The 13,409-nt window shown below is 54.6% G+C and overlaps 1 protein-coding gene across 4 annotated transcripts in view; it reads right to left on the bottom strand.

Annotated features, from left to right (window-relative positions):
• Positions 1-6,919: 6,919 nt before the first annotated feature.
• CFAP251 (cilia and flagella associated protein 251) overlaps positions 6,920-13,409 on the bottom strand; it is a 46,337-nt gene continuing 39,847 nt past the window's right edge. Inside the window, exons 20-22 of one of the 4 annotated variants that reach the window (XM_037161038.2) lie at positions 9,522-9,750; positions 8,777-8,875; positions 6,920-7,944 (exon numbers count right to left, since the gene is read on the bottom strand). In XM_037161038.2, the coding sequence (XP_037016933.2) occupies positions 7,805-7,944; positions 8,777-8,875; positions 9,522-9,750 (468 nt within the window). In that variant the 3' untranslated portion in view covers positions 6,920-7,804. Of the gene's footprint in view, positions 7,945-8,776; positions 8,876-9,521; positions 9,751-9,959; positions 11,190-13,409 lie in introns of those variants that run through there. The other 3 variants (XM_037161040.2, XM_037161039.2, XM_037161041.2) reach the window with 3 other exon arrangements.

Here is a 13,409-nt window from a genome sequence, read left to right on the forward strand (position 1 = left end):
GAAAGATCATGGGTTCGATTCCAGTCAGGGCAAGTGCCTGGCTTGTGGCCCAGGTCCCCGGTTGGGGACGTGTGAGAGGCAGCCAATCGATGTTTCACACATCAGTGTTTCTCTCCCTCTCTTTCTCCCTTCCTCTCTCTCTAAAAGTAAATAAAGTTCTTTAAAAAATAAATAAAACCTTTTTAAAAATAGGGATAATTTGCAGCCCAGGGTGAAGGTACCTTCCTTGAAAGATGCTTTACCCTGGTTCTGCCAGGCTCCTGAGGACACCACTAGTCCAGGATGAATTACACCCAAGTTCAGGGCTAGTGGGCCCCTGGACCACCCAGGTGAAGCCAATATAGGCTGCCGGGTAGAGCAGGACTGGTTTGCTTATCATACCCCGAGGGTGAGGTCAGTGAGGCGGGGCAGCTGGCGGACAGGCCTGCACTTCCCGACTCTGGGTTCAGTGACCTCATGTCCTGGGTTGTCATTAGCGTGGCGGGAGCAGGTACACCGTGGGAATCGCCAAATGCTACACGCCCGGCGGCACCCTGTCCCCGCCCCACCCACAGCTGGTTGGTGACATTTACCTGCATACCACTCACTGGTAGAGCCCGCTAGGGGCCCAAATTACGGTGGGGAAGGTCTCCCCCAGAGCGTGAGCCTCAGGGTGAGTTTCAAATGGACTGGGGAGGCCTTGAACAAAAATAGTTTTTGATAAACCAAACACTGCAGCCTGCCTCTCAATACATTTTCTTGTCTCTAACCACTAGTATAGGAACCGTCACCAGCTCCGATGCTGGTGGGTTCGCATCCACCTGGATGCACCTGGGCCGCCTGAAGTCGCATAAAAACAGAGAGATGGTAGATAAACAGTGCTTTGTGGGAGACTCATGCGTTCAAAGGTGAGACGGTGGGGTCGGGACGGTCTTCTAACAACGAACGATTAAACACAGTTCGTCTGGTCGTGACCCAGTGACCTGGGGCAAGGCCGGAACCGGCCCAGGAACAGGCTTGGCGGACTCTCAGCTTAGCAACCTAGAAGGCTGCCCAAGTGTGGGCTGCTTCCCTGGCAAGGGAGCTGTCATTTTGGCTGCCCGGCACTTGCACGCCCCTCTGAGTTCTGGTAGAGCCTCTTAGGGGTGAGGTCAGACCCCCAGGACAGAAGTCAGAGGGGCCCTGTCTCTCTCTCTCTCTTCCCCCAGGGAGTGAGGTCCCAGGCCCTAGCCAATTGGTGAATGGTCTAGCCAGTTGATGTTCTTTTTTAATAATAGCTTTGTTAAAATATAATTAACAGACCATAAAGTACACCCTTTTAAAGTGGTTTTTACTCTGTTCACTGAGTTGTGAAACCGTCACCACAATCCATTTTAGAACATTTCTGTCGTCCGAAAAAGAAACCGTCCTCTCCTCTCGTTCGCAGCCAGTCTTCCTCTCCCCTCCCCCAGCCCCCAGCATCCACTTCCTGTCTCTACGGATTCGCCGTTTCTGGACATTTCACGTAAAAGAAATCCCATGTCCTTTTGCGCCCGCCTACTTTTACTTGGCACGGCCGCAGGGTTCCTCCGTGTTGCAGGGTGTATCGGTACTCCATTCCTCTCTGTGCCTGCAGATACACTATCGTGCGGATTTATCCCATTTTCCTTCTCCATTCATCCGTTTATGCGTGCTGGGTTGCTTCCACTTTCCGGCTACTGTGAATGGTGTTGCTATGAACGTTGGTGCATAGGTTCTTATGCAGATGTGTATTTTCATTCCTCTGACCTCGGTGCCTGGTTGTAGAATTGCTGGGTCCTGGGGTGACTCTGTGTTTAACGTTTTGAGAACCTGCCCAGAAGCTTCTCCACAGTGGCTGCAGCCCCGCGCATTTCCCTCCAGCAGTGAACGAGGCCTCCGACTTCTCCGCATCCTCACCAACACCTGTTGTCATCTGTCCTTTTCGTGTCCGCCGTCCTAGGGGAGGGGCAGTGGCATCGCACTGTGGCTTTGATTTTGACCTTGATTTCTTGAGGGACTGAGGAGGAGCAGGGGAGAAGTGACTTGCAGCGGAGCGGCCACTGGGGAGCCTGAACGGAGGTATCCAACCTGTGGGCGTCACACGGATCAGATGCCCCTGGAAAAAGACAGGAGGCCCGAGCCCCCAGGGGTGGCCATGCCATCGGCATCCTGATGGCCTTTGGTCCCTGATCATTTTCAGAACGGGCTTCTCCAGCCTCCTTGTTTGTTCTGAGTTACCCAATCGTCTTCCAATAAAACCCCGTTCTCCTTACACCAACCAGAGTCCATGTCTATGGCCGCACACCTGGGATCGAGACTGAGACCGCATGCAAACTGCCCCCCAGGCACTGCACTTCCGGAACGCCTTCTCTCCTGTTGTAGCCCTTCCTCGCTCCCCAAACTATGGTAACCGTCTCCCCTCGGGGTCTCTCTCCCCAGACACCCCATCCTGCCCGGTGCCTAGTCCTGTGCCTCTCACATACAAATCAAATCCACTTCTCCTCCACTTTAATCATCAGGTTTGATGTCCTTGACTCAGCACACAAGGCCATCTGTGACGGGGCCACAGCCTGGCCATCGCCCCAGGTCCCCCCTCCCCACAAATGGGCCTGGAGCACCTCATTTGTGTAACTTTCCCCTGCTTTCCCTGACTTCCTTCTCCTCCCCACCCACCCACTCTGGATGTCCCTGGATCAGGTCACAAGAGACTGTAATTACTGGTGATTCCCTCACTACAGAGTAACCTAAGGGCTAGAACTACACCTCGTGCCTCACGCATCTCGGCTCGGCGCTCCGTGTTGACACTGAGGTCGCCCTGCACTAGAGGATCTGCAGGCCACACGTTACTGCTGTTCAGAAAAGTAGGAAAGGCAGAGGTAACCAACGGGACACCGGGGAAGGGCCAAGTGGCCAGCATTTGCTGAGGCTTGGCTGCCCCACAGGCTGCCTCCTGGCGATCGATCGCCAGGGGCCCTGGCAAATGTGATCATGAGTGAAGGGACGAGAGGTCACTGAGAAAACTGTGGTTACATTTTTTTAAAAAGCATTGGAATCCCTAAAAAAAAAAAAAAGAAGACACGCTAAGATTTATGGGGCCGAAACCCACTGAGTAGTTTCACCTTGGACTATTGTCTTGCGAAAGAATGCAGGCTGGCTCCGCAGGTGACTCACTTCTGGCTTCTGGCTTTGATGCACGCTGTCCCGTCTTTCTGGAACGTTCTCCCCTTTTCACGAGTGGCTCTCAGCTTCTTTGCTCCTCAGTCCTGTGGGTCGCCACCCTGCCCACTGCCGCCTGCCTCCAGGCAGATGCGCTGGCCAGTGGACACACTTCCGCACTGTCCCCCAGGCCGCAGGGAGCAGGGACAAGTTGTACTACACTCGTCCCCCTCCCAACAAAAACACCCCCACTTGCTTTAAAGAGGGCAAGATACAGACATAAACACCATGTTTACATGGCTGTGGTCTGTGACCTCCAATCAACACAGCAAGGGGACAGGAGCGGTGTGGGCAGTGCACAGTGGGTCAGTCCCCCTCGGCTGAGTGACGTTGGTGTTGAACTTCCCCACTGCACCATTAGCGACTTCAGCTATCGGGAGAGGCAGGGAAGCCCTGGCCCAGTCACTCAGTTGGTTAGAGCATCACCCTGATACGCCAAGGTTGCTGGTTCAATCCCCAGTCAGGGCACATGCAAGAACCAACCAATGAGTACACGAATAAGTGGAACAACAAATCGATGTCCCCCTCTCTTTGTAAAATAAATAAATAGGAGCCAGCAGTGGGCAGTAATCTCCCCCGAGCCCGATGCCTCTCACGTGGGCTCAGGTAAATACCCACGGTTACCTAGAAGGGCAAGAGGCCTTCCAGCAGCTCAGGGAAACGCAAGCTAAAGGGCACAGGGACCTCACTATTAACTGTCCCCTGAGGCTGGTCCCTACGTGCAGTATTGCACAGCCATTGAAGAATGTTGCATCAACCTGGGCTGTTTTTAATATTCCTTTAAGCTGTGCTAGCAGGGGGGAGGGTCCCCAGTGCCCTGTACCTATTTATTGCCATCAGTTCTGAAGCCTCTGCCTGTAGGGAAACACTGGCCAGATCCCCGGAGGACACACTCAGGATGAAAACACCGGTCTCCAGAGAAGCCACGGCTTGAGGATGTCGATCTTTAAAAAAAGACCCATCTGCCCTACCTCCAGGTGTTTGCAGAGGACAGATGGACGGACAGCAGGTGTGGTGGCCCTGGGGTGGCCAGCCCTGACTAGTGCCCAGGGCATTCGCTTGGACACTGAGAGACGCGGGGGGGGGGGTCCCAGGGGTGACTGAATCTGAAAGGGGTGCAGATTTCATTGTTTTTCAGGTTTTGAAACAATTTAAGGAGATGCACAGGACAGCTGCAAAGGCAGAACCGAGAGTTCCTTGTACCCCTGCCCGCCCCAGCCTCTCTCGTGCGCAGGTCTGATGTAACTGAGACGCAGTTATCGAAATGGAGAAATTAACTCAACTACAGACTTCACGTGGATTCCACCGGTTCCTCCAGGAATCTGGTTCCCGCTCCGAATTTCATCACTGAGTCTCCTTGGCCTCCTCCAACCTGCAACTGTTTCTCAGTCTCTTCTAGCTGGTCATGACCTTGGCAGCTTTGAGGAGCACCCGTCAGTGTTCTGCACCGAGTCACTGGATTTGTGAAGACCTGTCGGAAGGAGCAATTCTGGCCTGGGAGGCCCAACAAACGGGGTCCAGCCTCCGGGGCCAGTCAGGGCGCTGCTTCTGCGTGGCCTGCGCATGAACCGAGAGTGGTGTTGGCATGTTTTAATGGTGGAAGTAATTACAAGAGGATGGTTTCATGATACGTGGATATTATCATGAAATGCACATTGCAGTGTCCACAACTGAATCAGATGGGGAGGAGGCCACTGTCATTCTCTCCTGGACCATCGGTGGCCACCCGGCCCCGCTGGCTCGGCCTTGGCTCTCTGGCCCCCGGAGGGGAGAGTGCGCCACTCCCGACGGACAGCCAGTGCAGACTGCCATGCCCTTGCATGCGACAGCTAAATCAGCTACAAAAAGGGCACTGAAGCTTCAAGTTCATTCATTCAATCACCCCCACAAATATTTATCGAGGGCCCATTGTCACAACCGGCCGGGAGTGCGGACTGGCACTAACACCGCGGCGTGAGCAGAAGTTCGCTCCCGTCAAACATCTTCCCGGGTCCCGGGCGCGGCGTCTGCCTGTAGCAATAACAGCTGCTGTCCTATTTTGAGCTCTGCCTCCTGCCAGTAACTAACTCTTCACTCGCGTGGTCTCCTTTAATCCTCACAGCCACCCCAGGAGTCGTTCCAGGAGGAAACTGTGGTTTGAGAGAGTGGCCACCCCAAGGGCACCCAGCAGCCATTAAAGAGAAGAAGCAGCAAAGCAGCCTGGCCCGGCCAGTGGGCGTGCAGAGCTGAAGCACCCGTGGGAGGGGCACAGGGGTCTGGAGTGGAGAACGGGGGATGGAGGAGGCTCTTGGTGGTCCTGGCTGCTATGGGACAGGCCCCTGAAGCCCACAAGCAACCAACCGGGATGGGCTGGCTGGCAGCCAGAGACCCCATCTGAAATAGTGCTCTTTTTTCACAGGGTCATTGCCATGAGCTATTTGGTGGCCAGTGTGCGTCCCTAAGGTGTGACGCATGAACCCCACGACCCCGTCTCTCCTGCCTCCCTTTCTGGCGTCGCTGCTCTGCTGGAGACCCAGCCTGGACCCTCTGCTCACTTGGGAGGAAGGCCACCCTCGGAGGGGCGTCTGTCCTTCCTTCCCCACGACCTGTGTGGCCAGCAGGCTGGGCCTGCCCGGAAGGGAGGCGGAGGCGCCATCCTGGGGCTGAAAGGGTCACAGAGCAGCTCTCGGTCAAAGTCAACCAGAGACACTGGAACAAAAGCACCTGTGGGAAGGGGCCCCACGGGCCAGACTGGGAAGTGGTGGACGCAGATGTTGCCGCCCCTGCTGTTGTGGTCTCCCAGGACGAAGGGCATAACCAGGACCTCACGCTGACTCGGAGCTTCAGGGAGCCGGCTCGGCGCAGAGGCTGCGTCTCCACCTGGGTCTGGTCTGACAGGGTCCGGCCACCGTGGGCAGCTCTGCCACGGACAGTTATTCTAATATACGTGGTCAGCAGGCATGAATCAAAGTGTGCCAGATGCAACGAGAGAAGCTGCTGGTCGCTGTTCAGACTGCATCCAACTCTGAGGGTTTGTTTTGTTTTTTTTTAAGAGAACAAGTCATTTGAGGGTTTCCTGTCTCCTAAAATGCCCCCAGGAACTTTTTAACTGGTTTGGAAATACGTCTCCGGAGCCCTCAGCAGCTGCAGAATTGATTCAGAGAGCTTGTTTTCCTTTTGGTGTTTTTTTTTTTTAAAGATTTTTATTTATTTATCTTTAGAGGGGAAGGGAAGGAGAGGAGGAGAAACATCAACGTATGGTTGCCTCTCACGCGTCCCCTGCTGGGAACTGGCCTGCAACCCAGGCATGTGCCCTGACTGGGAATCGAACCGCAACTGTCTGGTTCGCAGGCTTGCGCTCAGTCCACTGAGCTATACCAGCCAGGGCTGGTGTTTGTTTTTTTTTAAAGAACAAAATGTAACCAGCTCTGGTGACACAATGGGATCGGCGGTGCCTGCAGGGGCTGGGCCCAACACCGTCTGTCCCGAGGTCGCAGTGACACAGTCTGGCTCAGGGTCACCGGTCGCGTCCCACAGGCGGAGTGCTCCAAATCCCCCCTGTGCTGGCAGGGCGGCGGTGGAGGGGAGGGGGTGGGGACCCTGTGCACCGATGAGGCCACCGCTGTCCTCTCTCTCACACCCGCCTGGCTCCTGAGCACAGCACACCTTGGCGGGGACCAGAAACGTTCCTGAAAGGCTGGTTCCTGGGGCAGGACCTGTGTGTGTGTGTGTGTGTGGGGGGGAGGTGCTGCCCTGAGTGGGTGCGGAGCAGAACATTCGCCTGAGTGAGGAGACCTCGCAACTGAGGACAAAACGCTAACATCGGACCGTGACTTTCACTCGTAGACGTGATGACTGGACTTTATTTTTAAGGTTAAAACAGCGCTGAAAACTGAGTGAGGTTCCCTGGACGACCCCGGAGCTGGGGGGCTGGCCCTGTTTTTGCCTACTGGGGAGCGTTCTGAAGCCCAGTGGCGTGTGAGGCAGAGGATCCAGCCCGTTGTGTCTGCTGGGGGCAGGCGGGCGGGGGCTGGGAAGCTCGGGGACTCTGGGGAGCTCTGCCGGGGGCTCTGCCGGGGGCGGGCCTTGTGGTTTCTGGTCCAGGTGCAGGGCACGGGGCCCTGGGCGCTCTGTGTGTTCTCTCCCACAGCTGCCGCTCGGGTTAAGCATGACCGGTGATGCTCCTCATAACGGCCACACACAACTGCTCGGGTGTTTTGCTGATTGGAAGCCGTAAGCAAGAGACTCTCAGGGGCCCAGAGACCCCAGTCCCCTGGTCCCAGCCTAAGAGCAGGTGGGGGCGATCCAGTCCACACAAGGCCACATTAGACCAAGGGGCCAGGGGTTCACCCGAGGGGAGGGGAACAAGGTCACAGTGTCACTAAGAGGGCCTGCAGCTGGCCAAGGCCCTCCCTGCCCCCAGGGACCACACCACCTCTGCGTCCCATTCAAACCCCCTCCAGGCGGCCTGCCCTTGCTTTGCTTGTCTGTTTTGCAAACAGCAGAACGTCCAACTTTGTGAATTCCACTGCTTTTAATGCCTAAGTGTTCTAGATATCAGAGTGGGGGAGGGAAAGTACTGCCTGGTGGGGGAGGGCGGGGAAACGCCACACACAAAGTCCTTTGTGCCTCAGACATTCCTGGCAGCTTCACTGACTGTCGTGGGATCTTGTCTGAAGTCGGGTGACACGGTAAAGCCCAGAATTTCAGTCGCGAATATTTCCGCAGTGATTTCATCTGGAAGTTCTTCTTCGAAGGGTATTTCTGAACCTGGCCAAACAAGAAAACAAATGTCTTCACAATCGCTAGGTTTCCCACCCAGCGGTGTTTTTCAAAAATACAAGGCAATGATACTAATAGGCGAGAGGGGCTTTGGGCCGCGGTTTGACTCCCACTCCTTGGAACCCGCCATGTGGAAACCGGTGAAAACCCCTCCCTTAGCAGTCCGACCCCGTGCCCCCTGGGTCTCTGCGAGCCCCCGTGGAAAACCTGAGGGCGTGGCATGGTGGGCTCTTAGTTCAGAGACACTTAGGAACAGGAACAGCCGGGGAAGTTCCATTCCGAGACCCCGCAGTAAACAAGAGGTGGGTGGGGCCTGGTGCACAGGTCAGGGCGATGCAGTCGGACACCAGAGTCCAGACTGGGCCGAGGAGCTCTGTGACGCTGGACACTGGGGACAGGCGATGCCCAGAGAGGGCGGCCCGGCGAGCAGTCTTGGCTCCTGACCGCAGCCGCAGTGGCCATGCCGGCCCTGACCACCTCGGGGCCGTCGGCCAGGCATCGCAGGCTTGTCACCGGATACCTTTGTACAGGGGCCAGCCCGGGGACGGGTCTGCACTGCCTCCTCCCGAGCTCACATTGCCACCCAAACTTCAGGGCCACTTCCTCCCTCCAGGGGACCAGCGGGAGGTGTGGGGTCCTCAGGAAAGGAGAGACAAGTGAGCGTGAAAAACGGGGAAGACCGGCAGCCAGAGGGCGGCCTGGGGCCGCCTCCCCTTCTCAGGCCCCTCCCGACAAGTCCTTTCCTGCTGCAGCAGAAATCAACGCGTCCGACAGCCGGTGAGAGAGCTGCCCCCTGACAATGCCGCCCCCCACCCCGTACCTCTGCTGGAGGCCCCCGGCTCCGAGTTCCAGCCCTCGGGCTGCAGGCCCAGCAGCGTCGAGAAGCAGTCGGACATCTCCTGCTCTGTCATGTGCTCGCCTGCGGACCACGAAGGGAAAAGGCGGCGGTCAGCTCTCGGAGGGAGCACGCCACCGAGCCCAGCGGCACCCTTGTGGGTCCGAGAGAGAACAATTCCTCGCTGTCCTTTCCCCAAGACACAAGAGCAATCGAGAGAGGAAGTCCCGCGTCACCGTCACAAACGCTTCCCTACGTGGCATTAAACGCGGGACCGCCCCTGGGATGCACCCTGGAGGGGGGGGAGGGAGAAATCGGCCAGAATTCTGATCCAGGCCACGGCCCTCGGCATTCCTTCACACTCTCACACCGGCTCCCCCGTCTGCCCACGACAAGACGGTCACCCACAGGGAGAGCCGACTTGATGGCCTCACATAAAATACTGAGGATGACAGCAGGGGATGAGGCAACATGCCACTTAGGTGGGGTGGCATGTCCCAGCCCAATCTCATCTTGGACAAGTGAGGACGCTGAGTCCACAGGCCTCAGGAGCTGCAAACAGAAACGGCAGGTCCCCGGCCGGCCTCCTTCCCACTGGCCCCGCTCTGCCAGCTGTGCGGGTCACCGAGTGTGTCCCTCAGGCCGAAGTCCTGTCAAATCAAAGACTCCAGGGGCGTGCCCCCCAGCTCACCTCTGTCCGGTAACAAGACACCCCCATGTGTGCACACACCTTTCGTTAGAAGCAGTTTCAGGAAGTCCTCTCTTTGAATAACTTTCTGCCCTTGGGAGTTGGGGCGACCCAGGATGTCGAAGCTCCTCTGGATGGCGTCCATGGTGTTGCCGAAGGGTGGCCGGTGATTCAGGTAAATCTTGAGGAAGTTTGGTAAGTCGATTTTGTCGGTCATCCTTCCAGAGTCCACGTACTCGCTGAATTTGATTTCATTAAACATGTCTTCAATCTAGGGAAGAGGTTTTTAAAAAGGGGGAAAGAAAAACCGTGATAAATAGGAGCTTTGGATGTGCTTCTACGAATCGGACAGTGACAGATGGATGCCCACGGTTCGCTCAGGACACGGGATGCCCGTCCCCCCCCCCCCCCCCAGGATGAAACTCGGAACTCACAGCCCCCCCCCCCCCCCGTTCCTGAGGTTGTTTAGAAACAGGGTCGCCGCAGGGGTCGTTAGGATGAGATCACACCGGAGCAGGGTGGGCCTTCCATCCACCGTAACTGGTGTCTTTATAAGAGGAGGAGACAGACACACGGGGAGAAAATGGTCCTGGGGTGACAGGGAACAGGGAGTGGAGCGCCAGTTTCAGGGACGCGATGCCCGGGGACCGACTGCTGGTGGCCGCCAGAAGCTAGGAGAGGCCAGCAAGGGTCTCCCCTGCGATTTCACCCAGCGTGCGGCCCACGGGCCCCTTGACTCCAGACCTGGGTGACGGGGGAAGCTTCCTCTGCATCAGGCCGCCCAGTTTGAGGGGCTTTTCACTGCAGCCCGGAGGCCGGGCCCAGCTTGTCAGTGGTGTGAGCACAGCACGAACACTGTTTCATTTTATCGCTTTTCACGGAAGGGTCACACATTGTATCAGCCACCACCTTGCTTCCTGAGGCCGACATTCGTTTTATAGAAAAGACAGAATCCCCAAGAAGCCAGCAATTACTTTACATGAATGAGCTAAGCATTTACTGTGGGAGGCCACTGTAGGACCTGCGGCTCTAGCAAGTTTCTCAGGACAATTAACTGCACCACAGTTCCTTTTTCCTTTCTTTCCTTTTCACTTTGGTTCCGCAGCGTTTTATAAAGATAAGAGAGTATACGCAAGGCATGTACAGCTTATGTGGTACAATTTTTAAAATGAACAACTAAGAAGCTGCCGTTCGTGGAAAAGATGAACAAAAACTCACAAATCTCTAGCCAGACTCACCAAGGGGAAAAAAAAAAGAGAGAAAGACTAAATTACTAAAGTCAGGAATGAAAGAGGGGAGACCTTACCAGACCCACCTTACAGAAATAAAAGGGAGTGCGCCACCAAGTCAAATAACTCAGACAAAATGGACACATGTCCAGAAAGGTGTTCGTGCCCAAAACTGACCCAGGAAGAAACAATGAACCTGAACAGACCTATAACCAATAGAGAGATTGAATTAGTAATTCCGAGGCTTCCGCTGGTGGAGTCTACCAAGAATTTTAAGAGGAACACCAGTTCTTCACAGTCTCTCCCAGAAACAAGGAAAAGGAACACGGCCCACTCCATTCCTCCAGGGCCACTTCCTGATGTGGGAAGTCGTTCTTTTGCATATTTTCCAAATTTTCCAGAACCGAGCGAAGGGTGCTGCCAAGCCCGTGGATTCCGACGGGAACGCGGTGCTGGTCAGCGCAGGTTCCCACGCGGCGCTCTTTATGGGACGGGCAGAACGCAAGAAAGAGAAGGATTTACAAGAACAAACCAAACGGCACCGCTCCTCGCTGCTGTTGGCCTGTGCTGTATTTCTGCACCGTGCGTGCTGCGCTCAGCTGAAATCCGCAAACCTCAGCTACCCAGGGCTAGGAATGAGGAATTTACCTTAGTGCCTACATTTTTAACTAATATGTCCCCCGATAATTTGTGGGTGTCGGAAATTTAGAGAGAGAGAGGGGATGAGAGCCACAGAAAAGCGGGAGATGATGTCCCCCCTAGCACACGAACTCTACTTTGGCCTATGGGATGAATTAGGAAGTGAATCTCTATTTGTGCACAAAATTGATCCATTATTTATTGCCAGTTTCTCCCTGGCCACCCCATAAATGCAGAGCAGAAGTTGGAGGAGCACCGGTGTGAAGCCTCGCCCAGCATCGGTCCTCCCGGGACGCTCCCGGGGTCTGGGCTGGCCCCAGGGAGCAAGTAAAAAAATTAAAACCTCTTACAATGCAATCACAAGTGAAAAACGTGGGGCATTTACTTTCCATTTTTTCCCATGCATATAAGATACTTGTTTATTTTTTTGCAAAATGTGTATCATACACACACACACACACACACACACACACACATACTTTTGTATCCCTTTAGTTTCTTTTAACACCGTGTCTTAGTCATCACCCAGTATTTTCAAAGAAGCCACGTATTCTGAATTCGACATTCCGGGAACGGTCTTTTGAAATAACGTCACTGGTTAGAATACACATGAACTATAGTTGATAGTGTAAAAGCAGCTTTAGATGGTAACACTGTTTTATATATAGCATTTATGGAGTTTATATTGTCTACAATTGCATGTTAAATTACATATAGTTTTATCTATAAATAAAACACTATCCAGGAGGGGATTCTTTACATATTGTGCTGTGTAATTTTAATAGAGTTATTATAGACACGGGCTACTCGCTGCTCCCTGAGAGCCAGTGGAGAGTGGAGTTAAAAGTAGGGTCTTTGACGACAGACCTGGCTTCCGACCCGGGGTCTGCTACTGTCTGACGTGACTTTGGATGAGTGACTTAACGTCCCTTGTCCTCAGTGTCCTCAGCTTGAAAAAGGTAAAACATACGCATTGGACTATTTTTTAAAAGACTTTATTTACTTTTTAGGCAGAGGGGAAGGGAGGGAGAAAGAGAGGGAGAGAAACATCAGTGTGTGGTTGCCTCTCACACGCCCCCTGCTGGGGACCTGGCCCGCAACCCAGGCATGTGCCCTGACTGGGAATCAAACCGGTGACTTTTTGGTTCATAGGCCAGCACTCAGTCCACTGGGCCACACCAGCCAGGGCTGCACTGGACTATTATTTTGAAGAGAATTGTGACAACGGCTGTGATGTGCTAAACACAATGCCTAACACATACTAAGCCTCCACAGGCAGTAACCGTTGGTACGGTCATACTTCCTTTGCCCTTGCCAATTACAAGTAATTATAATATAATATAAATTATACTTTATAATGCATAAATTATCCTCTAAATGATTATGTGTACATTATAAATGCAATCCCTATTTGGCTCCATCCAGAAATAGCAGACTGGCTCAAAGATAACAAAGGAGCCCCACGGGGCCTGGCCGTGCTCGCCCCCAGAACGGCGCGCACACTGAAGCCCGTCGGCAAGTGTTCCTGAACACCCACTGTGTGCTGGGCACTGGCAAGGGACACAGGGAACACCACCAGAAAGCAGCCCTGGGGCCCTTGAGAAGTAGCCCCAGAAGTACCAGAACTTTAAAAAAAATGACCCCTGCCCAGGCTCCACCCCTAGGTTTGATTGGCAGGGGTGGAGCTCAGGCACTGGTAGTTTTCTGTTTTTTTAGGAGTCCTCCAGTGATTGTAACAGGGCCTGATGCCAGGGCTCTAAGGCCGGAGAGCAGCACCAGGGGCTGGTGGAGGCTTCCTGCAGGAGGCGGGCCTGGAAGGATGTAGTCAACAGGAAAGAGGGAGTACACTCCAGGCTGGGAAATAAGTGTGAGGAGTGGGGTGCGAGGCCGGGGCGCCTGTGACACACCCCCAAAGCGCCTTCCGCATGTCCCATCGCTGCCGTAACAAATGGCTACACACTTCGTGGTGCAAAGTGCACCAACTGACCTCACAGTTTGCACCGTCAGAAGCCCGAGAGGGGTCTTAAGGGTTAAGATCAAGGTGTCGGTAAGGGCTGCACTC

The sequence above is a fragment of the Artibeus jamaicensis genome, unplaced genomic scaffold (genome assembly GCF_021234435.1).
Source record: "Artibeus jamaicensis isolate MK-2021 breed Jamaican fruit bat unplaced genomic scaffold, CSHL_Jam_final contig_525, whole genome shotgun sequence".
Lineage (NCBI taxonomy): Eukaryota > Metazoa > Chordata > Mammalia > Chiroptera > Phyllostomidae > Artibeus > Artibeus jamaicensis.